This window comes from Harpia harpyja, chromosome Z, assembly GCF_026419915.1.
Source record: "Harpia harpyja isolate bHarHar1 chromosome Z, bHarHar1 primary haplotype, whole genome shotgun sequence".
Classification (NCBI taxonomy): Eukaryota; Metazoa; Chordata; class Aves; order Accipitriformes; family Accipitridae; genus Harpia; species Harpia harpyja.
The window spans coordinates 31,546,146-31,558,522 of record NC_068969.1 but is presented as its reverse complement, the minus strand read 5'-3'; the positions used below and the strand labels follow the sequence as shown (position 1 = coordinate 31,558,522).

The 12,377-nt window shown below is 36.0% G+C and overlaps 1 protein-coding gene across 13 annotated transcripts in view; it reads right to left on the bottom strand.

Moving 5' to 3' along the window:
• MEF2C (myocyte enhancer factor 2C) overlaps positions 1 to 12,377 on the bottom strand; it is a 141,669-nt gene that overhangs the window by 61,616 nt on the left and 67,676 nt on the right. For all 13 annotated transcript variants that reach the window (XM_052775577.1, XM_052775580.1, XM_052775589.1 and 10 more), the window contains one exon: positions 5,657 to 5,860. In XM_052775577.1, the coding sequence (XP_052631537.1) occupies positions 5,657 to 5,860 (204 nt within the window). The remainder of the gene's footprint in view (positions 1 to 5,656; positions 5,861 to 12,377) is intronic.

Genomic DNA, 12,377 nt, shown 5'->3' with positions numbered 1-12,377 from the left:
GCAGGACCTGTTAGTGTGCATTAGAATAGAGAAAAATTGCAAGAGTGAGTGAAGAGGTGGGTGAAATGGCATAGTATGCTTGACAAATAGGTGAAAAAAAACCCCACAGAGTAAGACAATATATAGCTGAGAAGCCAAACGAAGATAAGGTTTTATTGAAACAGAGGGATATGACGACGTATTGCAGGAGCTAAGATCTTCCTATATGTAAAAGTCTATGTTGAGGACTGTTAACTCCTCCTGAGTGTGAAAATAAAAAAGAAAAAAAGAGAAAAAAAGGAGTAGTTGAAGCCAGATGCCAGTAAAAGATAGAGCCAAAGGCAGAGAGCAAGACAGATACTTCAGAAAAGAAAAAGACACTGAGGTCATAGAAGAGTTCTTGTAAGATAAAAGACAGCTGCAAAGATCAGACAGATGTGTGTGCATGCATGAAAAGTAGCAGTTTTAAGTAATGAACTTTACAAAATTCAAAGAAGATTTGGTGGGTGATCAGCATTGATAACATAGAACCTTAGTTAGGAAAGAGAAAAATGGAGGAAGTTTGTGTTGTTCCTCCTTTTTCTCTACCAGTGATTAGCGGTATGGCAGAGGGGAACTGTGGAGGTGGATGTAAGTTGGCCAGAAAACGGAAGATATATTTAATGGGATGAATTTGACAGGGCTGACCTAGTAGGAGAACTTGAGTTAAAGGTAGTGACCACTGAATCAGCAGACGAATAGAAGCCAGTTTGAGAAAGAGGGACAATAAGAACAGCAGGGTCAAAGAAACTGATGGATCGGGGGATTAAAAAAAGCTGAAAGATGAAGTGGTTAGTGATTTGTGGAGGAATGATTTATGTGCACACAGAGCAAGGATCAGCATATTAGACTCAGTATCTAAGAAACAGAATCAAAACCAGGACTTAGTAAAAACTCACTAGAGGTCTGCTAAAGCTGAGACAGTAGCTGATGCTTTGACATGAAAGAAGTGACAAGGAAGAAAGGACAGGGAGAGAGAAAACAGGCAGGAAGTTTCACCTTAAATCAGCAAAGGCTTGATGGCTTAGCTTAAGAACCACAGTAGATTTCTGTAATATGGTTAGGGTTGTAATTACATTTGCAGCCAAGATGCAAAACATTTCCTTGTATTCCTACTCTGAAATATGTCCCCTACAATCTAAGGGCAATGTCCTTTCTGAGCTCCTAAGCAGTGAGCTTACAGTGCTTTGGCACTGGATTCTTGTTACTCACTGTAGTGTGGCAGTGAAATATCACTGAGATAAGTTGTATTACATCCACTTCTGTTTTACAGAAACAAGGAGAGGATCTGGCCCCATTTTAAAGAAATGCAAAAAATGCATAATGCATGTACTTGGCTATTGTAAAGTTCTGACATTTACTCTTCCGCATTTCCTCATTGCCATAAGAAAATTATTGCCTAGTCCTATACATCTGTGCTGATAATGTTAAACAACAACCTCATAAGGTAAGTTTTTTCTGATAGAGCTGAGAGGAACTGGGTGTATTGACAAACTGTAAGGACAGATTGGAACTCTAGTTGTAAAAACACTACTGCTGTACCAAAGACTGTGTACCAAATGCCACAGGATTTTTTAATAAGACAAAATGTAATCCCATTTTAAAGTAAAGAATTACAAATCTTCTGGTAATTATATCACAGGGTTTTAAATGACAGCTGCTGAATATATTGTTGTTGGTATTTACATAACAGCACTTTGAAGTTAGCGTAAAGATGAAATTAATCTTTTTTTCCTCAGTGTCAAAGGAACCCTGCACAGGTTCTGCTATTCCTTAAAATATGTTACTATATCTAGCAACCAACATGCACTTTTTATCTGAAGCAAAATTGAATGAACGACTGTGGAGTGAGTGGTTTGGTGGGTGAGGATATAAAGGCTTCAGTTTCAAGAATCCAGTTAACTCTAAACAGAACTCTCAGAATGAACATATTTTTTGCAGTACTAATGCATATCATAAAACCTCCACACAGATTTTGGTAAGACTCACTGTTGTGACTGTTGTGACATTGTCACTGTTGCTTAAAATGGGTAAACTTGAATGCAAATATTTTCCCCTTCATGAGTAGACATTGACTTTTAGTTACCCGTGGATGTTGTAAGTATATTTACTGGGTAATAACTGAAACACATTCAGCTAGTAGATAATTTTTGTGATCTAAAGAACTCAGATATACCAAATTGCATGTTAATCTACTCCATTTTGAATGAGGAAACTGGAAAAGACCATCTCAATTATACTTATTACATGTAAATAAAATTACTACACATGTAAAGAAAGTATAAGCTATTTGTTTAAATCACTAAACCAAAAGAGCTCAAAGCACAACAGTAACTGAACTTTACGATTCTCTTAATATTAGCCACTCCATTTTACACTGTGACAGATGTAATCAGATCATATACTTAGAAGTTGGGTAGGACAAAATTGCTTGATTTGCAGTAATACAAGTATTAAAATGAATGTCAAACAATTTTTTCCTTGAAAAACAGTGTAATGTTTGTTAGATGTATGACACTTCGTGTCTTCTGATACTTCAAATAACAGATTATGGCCTGAAGACTCAGTCCTTCAGAAATGCTAAATATAATTAATCCCAGTAATTAAACTGAAAACATTTGCTTAATAAAATTAACAGCTTTAGCCAGACCTACATGAAAATTCATGTAATTTTTCCATTTGAATAGCAGTGGTTTAACTTAAAAGTTATTAACTACATATTAGAGACCTACATTTTTGATTTTATTTGAATACAGACTTTTCAAAGAGCTATACCACTTTCTAATGAGTGATAACACAGTTCTACCACAACCAATAAGTAACTAAATAGTTAATATTATGCTGAATGTGAACAGAAATTGGATTCTAAATTAAAGACCTTTATACTGTTGATAGTTATATTTCAAATTTTCATAAGTCTACCTAAAAAAGTTTTCTTTCTCTAATACTGTGCAGAAATCTGTGAACACAGCTATGCTCTTTTCATCCACTGAAATATAGTTATTGAACAGTCATTTAGTTGAAAATCATCAGATTTAATAATACTGTCTGATTCTCAGCTGCTCTTGATTGCTCTGGAAGAATAAGATTAAAAACTTGTAAGTGTGAAATCTAGCTGTCTGAAAGCAAAAAAAAATGGGCTCCTTACAAGGAAAATATGTGTAATGTAGTCAGTTTAACTGATTAATTTAAATATTTAAATGTGTGGTAGATTTATATCCTGTACCTAAAAATATATCCAAACTATGCTAAGAGTCAAGCCATTTCTCAGGCTGCATACTTTCATGGGCTCTGTTCCTCTATTCTACTTGTAACTGTGATGTTAATTATCAAGTAAAGGCATGATAATACGAAACCCTTGTTCAAAGCCTACACCCTGTACAAGTACTCCTTTGATCCTGAAACAGCACTGGCATTGGTGTGGCTTAAGTATTTTGCATTACAGGCAGAACATTGAAAAATGTAACAGCAAAACTATCAAATGACTGAATTCAGAGCTGACAGAACATATGGAAAAACTATATATATGTACTTCATGTGGCCTTTTCTGCCTATTGTTAGATTACTCACTTTAAATAATGCTTATTTCAATTACCTACTTCTATTTGGCTCCTTTTAGAGGAGTGAAAAGGGATGCCCACCAAATTTTGGGTATAGCCAGAAAATCACGTCTGCATGCAAAATTGCCTATCAGCCTATCTGAACCGGCCCACTATTTTTGCAGGAAAGGGACTTTGCTGGTGCAGAGAGTGCTCTTTCTGAAAATCTCAAAGTTACAACAAAACAGACATTATTTTAGATTTTACATTTTCACTCAAGTTTCTTGAAAAACCACAGTCCTCATGATCAAAGGTATTCATTCATTGTGAAGCATGTAATAAATCCCTAACTACTGGCTTACTCACCTATTCCCACAAGAAAGCCTGCAGGAAGAAGTAAAGATATCACAGGAAACTTTTTTCTGCTAAGAATATTCTGGCTTTTTGCCACTAAAAGAGGACAGGGCATTATTTTGGGGACAGAATTTGAATTCCACTGGACAGGACATGGGCTTACCAGAGCTAGGTGACAGGAAAGGCTTCATGTCTAGGAGATTTTAAGTAAGAGAGGAAAAGAGATAATGGAGAGGAGGAAGAAATTATGTACTTTCCTTTTAGTCTTAACTCTCATAAATTTTTGTTCTGCTGTCAGAACATCATCCGCTCCTAATAGGGGAGAAAATCTGCTGGGAGATCATGAAGGAAGAAAAACAGTATCATCCTATATGTTGACATAAGGATAGACAGAAAAGTGATATATATTCCTGGGTTGAAGTCTTTGCCAATCTATGGTGGTGTGACTGTGACATCTTGTAACAAGTGTAACGATGTCTATTATACAGTATTTTTCCTCCATCAAAAACGTTTTGTATGTAATTCACACACTTTCTTCCATTGCTAGTCTCAAATACATGACTAACCCAGGTGAAGATTCCAAAAGCACTGAGGTCTCATTTTAGACGACACCCAGATTATTTAAAAATATGAAACTAACACCTTTAAAAGGATCTGAAATAATCTAAGTGTATAGGCCATGGTATTCAGCAGCAATTATGAATAAATTTTCACTGATCTTTAAGACAGGACCTCATCCTTCCAATACTTTTTAAAATGATACCATTACATGCCTAATCATTTAGGTGCTTTCAAAACAGGAGTTGCATAAGTCATATAACCAATTTCTTAGGTATTACCCTGAGTGTTTTGCTATTACAACAAAATCATTGAAAGCTTCATTTATTTTGCATGGCTTGAATCCTAATGCGATTATAAAGTAAACGGACTTTTCTGCAAATATCAGAAGCTTAAAACTGAAAATCTTAAATGTTAATTAATAATTTTCAGTAATTATAAATAAAACTTGCCCTATATAATATTTTAAAAAATAATTACAGGGTGTCTCTAGCATTCTGATAGTATTGCTTTGATACTGTTATTATTATATTATGGTAACAGCATTCCGTGGTGAGGTAGCCGAAACATTTGTTACTGTGCAGCTTGTAAATATAATTTTCCTGCATTTTATTAAACCTCCTGCTTCTGTAAATAATCAAAAAGCTAAACAAGTCAGTCAAATGCCTTAAAGCAGTGATTCTAAATCTTTTATTCCACACCTTTTACACTGTATTTTTCAGTTCCTCCTGGATGGAGGGCATTATAACTTTTGGAGTGAGGAGACAAGGCACACAGTGTTTTCTGGAAAGCATGTCACTGGGAGCGACTAGGAGACGAAGGGGAGATTCAGCCGGGAGGTAGTGGTCGAGGCATGGAGAGGGCGAACGGGACAATGGGGCAAAGCAGCACAGAAAGCTGGACGACAGGGAGCCGGAGATCCCGTCGCAGGAGTTTCTGCTGCGCATGCGAGACTCGGCAGGATGAAACTTGCAGCTCAGAAAAGACATGGATTCCCTCCAGTCTCTGCTGCACCATCTCCAGCCCCCAGACCAGTACCCCCTTGTCCCTGCTCTCCTCTCCTGCCGCTAGGTCACCTCCAGGGTACGGTCTACAACCCTTGAGAAAGATGGTCAAGCCTCCAGCTTTGAGTACCTCCGTCTCAGAGCAAAGTAAAAGAAGAATCCTCACAGAACACAAAATCTTACCTCAACAATATCCGAATTTGTTCGACTCTCATGCGGCTCATTGTACTCGGTATATTTCAGCAACACTTTGTCCATATCAGTGCTGGCATACTGGAACAGTTTGTTGGTGCTGTTGAAGATGATCAGAGCAATCTCACAGTCACACAGAACACTCAGCTCATAAGCCTTCTTCATTAACCCAAATTTCCTCTTTGTAAATGTCACCTGGAAAAAAAGAAAAAAAGGTCCGTCAGAAATCCCCAAGCTGGTCTTTCTTCTTTTTTTTGGAAGTACAATGTGTGACTTCTGTAGTCTTTGAATTGAACACCTTCAGAAGGCAAATGCATAAATATAAATATAGTTCCAAAACAGAATATAAGTATATGTGTGTGTTACGGAAGTGAGGAAATATACCTAATTCTCACTGCACAAAACTCGAAGTACAGGTAAAGAGCATGGGACATTTTCATCAAGTAGTGCTATGAAGTGTTGATACTGCATCTTTCTCTGTACCTTTTTAATTCATATACTCTTTATACTGCATACATCTTTCCCATAATATTCTAAAACTGCACCTCAGATTTGCAGCTGTAAATAGTTTGAACACATGCAGGCAATTCTTATTTTTGATAGTGATTGACTTTGATTCTTTGCCCCCCAACTCCTGCTAGATTTTTAGTGAAGAAATTATTTCATATAGCATTTAAGTTGTGTAAAAGAGATACATTGCTCACATAAACACACTCACAATAGTTTTGAAGTGTTAAAAATTCACTCATGTGAGAAATGAGAATTACAAAGCATGAATGAAGAACAAACGATAGCTGGCCAACAACAAATACCACCTTAGAAACAAGGTATTTTCTAAACACAGACATAGCATACTTTATTTCATTTCAAATTAGATGCTTAGAAATATGAACGGGCGTTTTTTAGCGCAAAGGACTTTGCGTCATATTATACAGGAAAAAATAGGGATGTGCTTTTAAGTTCTCCGTAGATCAGCTAATGCCCTGACATCATGCAAAACCCAGGCAGAATGAAAAATAGCATTACTCTGTAGAAAACCATAATTTTCCACAGGGACTGTTTTGACAACGAAAGGTGTGCACATCAAATAGATGGGGTTTTTTTCCTCTTCTTTTCTGCACTAGCTTACAAGTTCCAATAAGACATGTGACTTAGAACAAGAAACTACCATGAGCTGTTTAAGCTAGTTGTATGGTTGAATATTTCTCCTTCTTCTGTTTCTTCATATATGCAATTTCCTTTAAGTATATACGACTGTGATTTTTTTTACATCTATTTTTTTCTCTAATAATTTTCAGTGACAAGAATTTTTAAGAGGAAAATACGGTTTTGCTAAGCCTATTATTCATCAAATTTAACATGTAGTCAAGGTATTTGATATGTCAAGGACAGGCATGCAACCAAGTTTATAGGTCTGCCTAATCCTGCACTTGTTGCTACCATTCCTTAATACCCATAAGCAGTAGCACCTCTGCACTTTAATGCTAATGCAAGAAGATTCGTCTGTACATGGTTCATATGGCTGCTGTTTTATCTTGTCACACTCCTAATGCAAGTTAATGCTAACTGTGACCCTAGACTACCTTAAAATCCCAGCATGTCAGGCCATGGAAAACGTGACCTTTAAGTATCGCTAATCCCTGTTTGCTAGTCCGTCTCAGAAAGATGAGGCTTCGTGCCAATACTATGAACATTTATTCTCCCAAATGTATACTGAATATTATTCCTCTTACTGTCATTTCAATCTCTTTAGCCTCTGTCAACGTACTGTTAAGAAAAGATGGATTGCCATTAAGTACAATTATTCAAGCATTTTAAAAACACACTTTCCACAGCACTGGTCTCAAGTATCCATAAGTGATAGTAAGTTCTTTCTAAATTTGTCCATGTCAATGGCTTTTGATATTTGGAATGAATAATGAGATAGGTAACAAAACTTCTTTCAAATTCTGAAAAAAATCCTAGTCTTTCAAATATGCCTTTAATGTTTTCTCTGATTACAGAAAAGTGCAATGCATTTATTGAAACATATTTATATAAAAGCATGTTTTAGAAAATGCTAAACATACAGAAAATAAAATGTACTAACTCATCATATTTTTCAGCATCTAAAATGCCTTTCAATCAACTTCTTGACCACAGTGCTGTAGGTGGAGTGTCTCTGTACAGTATGGTTTCTGTTGCACAGAAACCTCAGAATTTAGCATGTTACAGCTTCTTACCATCAAAGTACACTCCAGTACAGAAATATCTTTAAAGCCACTGTTTGTGTTTACTGTTAGGTGCTCCTGAACATTTAGAATAACCACACAGCTGTGCTGCATAGCACATACTTATTTCATAATACTTATCACCAGAATGATACTGGTTAAGAGTTCCTTTTTGTGGAGAGTGAAAAAAAAAAGAACAAATCAGCTAGATCTTTTTTTCCTTTCTTTAATATATAATTTTAATTGCTCTGAATGTGATTTGTTTTTAACTCCTTGATCTTTGTAACATATTCTAAACCTATCAGATAATGCTTTCTGCCACTGCTGATAAATGCACTAAAACCAATTGTATCTACTACTGTTTCTGTGGTGATATGGAATACCACTTTTCTTTTAAAATATGTCATTCATTGTGGCTTATCTTTACATATGTATATTACATACATATATGTAAACTTATACTTTTACAACAGTTTATAGTAGGGGTGAACTTGTATTTTCAAATGTATAGTGAAAGGTCAGTAACTTCAGAAAAGTTTAAGAATACTCTTCAAGCCATTTAAAAGAAATTATCATTTTGCATACTTTCTTCTATGTGGCTACATAAGGAAGATGAGTATACTTCTCTTCCATATGCTAAAATATTTTTGTGAGCAATATAAGTAGACAGCATCTTTATTACTTAAATTTTTGGGGGTCTCAATTTGTTAACCATTTGTTATCTTAACCATACTCACCCAAACTAAAAGCATCTAATAAATATTGTCTAAGGTAACAGATAATATTCTAGTATTGCAGCAATTTTGCTGAGTGGTAAAAATTAGCAAAAATTATTTAAAACATTTGGTCTCTTTTGCCTAGGTGGAAGGCAGTGTGCAGCATACATTTAAGAAGCTCTGACTACACTTGAACTGACTTAGTGCTGAGAATAAACAAGACACACACACAGTCCACATGAACACAAGCTTTTGAGTAGCTGTAGCTACAGTACCAAAAAATCCAGGTGGTCGCATAGTCTTATTATCATATACTGTGTTCAAAGTTCTCAGTCATGATAAGTGTCAGATAACAATGGAAAATGTTACTTTGTCATTTGACATAGAGAACACTAGTGAGACTGAAAGAAAATGCACATATAGTGATACAATTCATCAACATATTTAAAAAAGGACATCCAAAAAAGTGCATGCATTTCAATATCTGTTTAATATTTAACTTTTTTTTCAGCAGCAAGAATCAAATCACTACATGTTCTTTCCTGACAATATTAGTCAAGATATGATTAATTATCCTTGCTGTCTAAATGACTGCTAATTTGTAGGTGTTTTTCAGTTCACAAATTTTCTTCTCTTTAGGAGAATGATAGGCAATTTAGGAAGTCCTTCTCTTTTGGGGATATAATATTTTATAATGACAGTGTGAGAACTGGGGAGAATGAAAGTGGAGTGGAGGGAGGAAGTGGAACAGATAAGAGGCCAGCATTCAACTGTCTTTAAAACCTTGTTAAGCATGTGTACATAAAACACAAGGTTTGAAACTCTGACACAATTTCTAGATACTGTTATGAGGCACTTTTATGCATAGTTTTATATGTATTGCAAAAAGAGCAGTGTGCAGAGAGTACCACATTTACCTCTGAAATATTCCAAAAATAACCTAATTCCATCCCTTCATATTAACTGAACACCCACTAGTCTATTACATTTCTCTTAGCCTTATGGTTATTTTACTTATTTAAAGGTTATTTTAAAAAATTTAAGAGCCAAACTACCCTCATAACATGAATGGTGGTACCGAGAAAGTAGGTTACTAAAGCCTGCAGCATTTTTGTATATAAAGAAGTATAAATGCTGATGACTTCATAGGCTGTAAGCAAATCAGATGCTGCTTTCAAGTATTGGGAAAACTAAAAAAAAAAAAAACCCAAACCAGTAGCCAGCTTCCAACTTCCTTGATATAAATCAAGGGGAGCTTTTTATGCATTTTGGATGAAATTCTAAGTAAAGGTGAAACCCACTGTATGTGCTAAAGGAAAGGCATTGACAAAAGAGGATTGTTAAAAGGGCATTTTTCCACTTCAATTCTGGCTCTTCAATACCATGGAAACATCTCTCAACTAGCTCTTCATGCATAAAGCTTCAAGAGTCTTCTGAGAGATCTTTCATGGACTAGTCATTGCAATGTGTGTAAGTGGGGCTTTAGACAGTCTGAATTCAAGTGCATATAACACATTGTGATATGCTTCATTTAGAGGGTCATTTGGCCGAGAGAAGACCTCGTTTAATCGCTAGTAAGTAAAACTTATTTAAACGAAATAAACAAGAAGATAATGTTGCTCGGTTGCGAGTATAAATTCTTTCATGTGCTGCAATTTATATTTAAATGTGTGTGTGTAAATGGCAGTACTGGTCACTGGTTATAGTCTATTTAGCTAAATTTGTAACAACGACTATATGCTTCTTATAGACGTTAATACAGCAGTGGAGGAACAGAAACAGCCATAAATACTCCCAGTTAATGAATACAGCCTTCGGGATACATTATTTATCTCTGTTGCAATGTAGTCTTTGTTTCTGTATTTTTTGGTGGGAGTTGGCTTGGGATTACTTTATTTTATTTCATTTTTGGTTTTGATTCAGGTTCTTTTAGTACTTTTTCTGAAATCTCACACACTCTGAGAGGCTGAGCCATAACAGCACTCTGTATTTGTCACTAACAGTCATAGCATATGTGCTCCCATTTTATGTTTTCAAAGTAGCAGTCCTGTGATCTTTCAAGGAATTCAGTCCAGCCAGTGGCAAAATATCAATGTTCCCCTTACTTCTTCCTATCCTGATTATAAAGATACATAGCTGCTGACAGGAAAATGAGAGAAACAGGGAATTTGCACATAATCCTTCCCATATACATTTTCTGCCATTAAACATGTATGAGTGACTAGTGAAAAACAGGGACCACTGATGCACAGAAGTATCTGATACAGACACTGCCTGGTGAAGAAGAAATATTGTTCTGCTTGTCCTTATTTCACGTGGAATGTCTAAATTTCTGACAGAGAGACTAGAGCAAGCATGGTAGATACGAAGTATGTGACAAATAGCAGGTACTTCATGGGTAATCTACCTAACTTCAAACAAAATAAAGTCAAGCTGGCCATGTGTACACCAAGGGGCTCTTGAATAAAATGTCACTGCCAGGCACCTAATCCTATCATATGTTGAAACCTCAAATGACTACTGGAGGTGCTACAGCTCTTGCCATATTCTCTCTTCCCCTTCCTCCTGTGTGATTTTTGTTTAGATCTGTTTGTCATATGAAGAGGCCTGGCCGAAACAATCTTTACAGTAACCCTCAGTGGGACTGGGAAGCAGCACCAGTGCAGGATTTGCTCTAGACAAACCTTCCTTTATGCAATAGCTGGGCATGCCATATTAAATGAAAGACCCTTTAAAGAGCAGTGAAGGACCTTCAGCAGCCTGCTTCCATGTTCTTATAACCCTCCAGCATAACTTAGAGGGATGAGACAGCAGTGATTTATGCTGGTAAAAGAGCTATTGTCCTGGAAAGCCTCAAGCATATTGAGCTACGACTTGCTGAATAATCCAGATAAAGAGGACTTCTAAGCAGGATGCCCTAAAATTATAGCTATAACAAATAAAGTGTTCATGATTAATTCGTATTAAAAAGAATGTTTTGTACTTGTGTGTTATCCCCCATTTTTAGTATATTAGTACATAAATAACAGATCAAATACTTAAAATAGTGATATTATTCAGTCTGCCAAAATCCAACAAATGATGGTGGATCTCTCATACGAATTTTTTTTTTGTAAGTAAAGAGAGAAGGGATAATTGGAAGATGTGTTAATTAACAGATGATAAAGCAACTCAGAAATTAGTAGGTTAGACAGTATCAATATGCTTCCCACTTAAAGATCTAAAACCAGACAGGGATGCAAGAATAATAATGGTTAATGTCTGATACTTCATTTCCTTTTGTTGAATCAGAGGATAAGATTAAGTCCATTATGCATAGATGTACAGATATGTACATATTTTAGGCGAAAAACATCATCTCTATCAAAAACACAGTAGCTAATACAATATACAAGAAAGCTGACTTTTTTTCGGTATGCTTTCACCAGTTCTGGCAGGTACAAATAGATGTTTAGGGTAAAAAACATGTTTACTAGTTCTGTGCTGCTAAAATGTTCATAAGGTAAAGGTCAAAGAATATTTCATTCCCTGCTGAGCAAATGGTCAGGAAGCACATTTGTCTGCATTTCCTGTCATAACAGGAAGAGTGTAACTTCTTCCTCTCCACAATGGCTTCAGTTCTGCTTCCCACCTCCAGCTCTTTCTCCCCCAGGGCTTTCCAAACCATTCCTTGCAAGACAGCAAGGCTGTGCCTGTGTCTGCACTGGTTTTCAGCTCTGTTGTGTTGGCAGATACCTCATTCACTACTGCACTCTCTTTACTTAGGTTTCTTGCTCAGACTTCAAA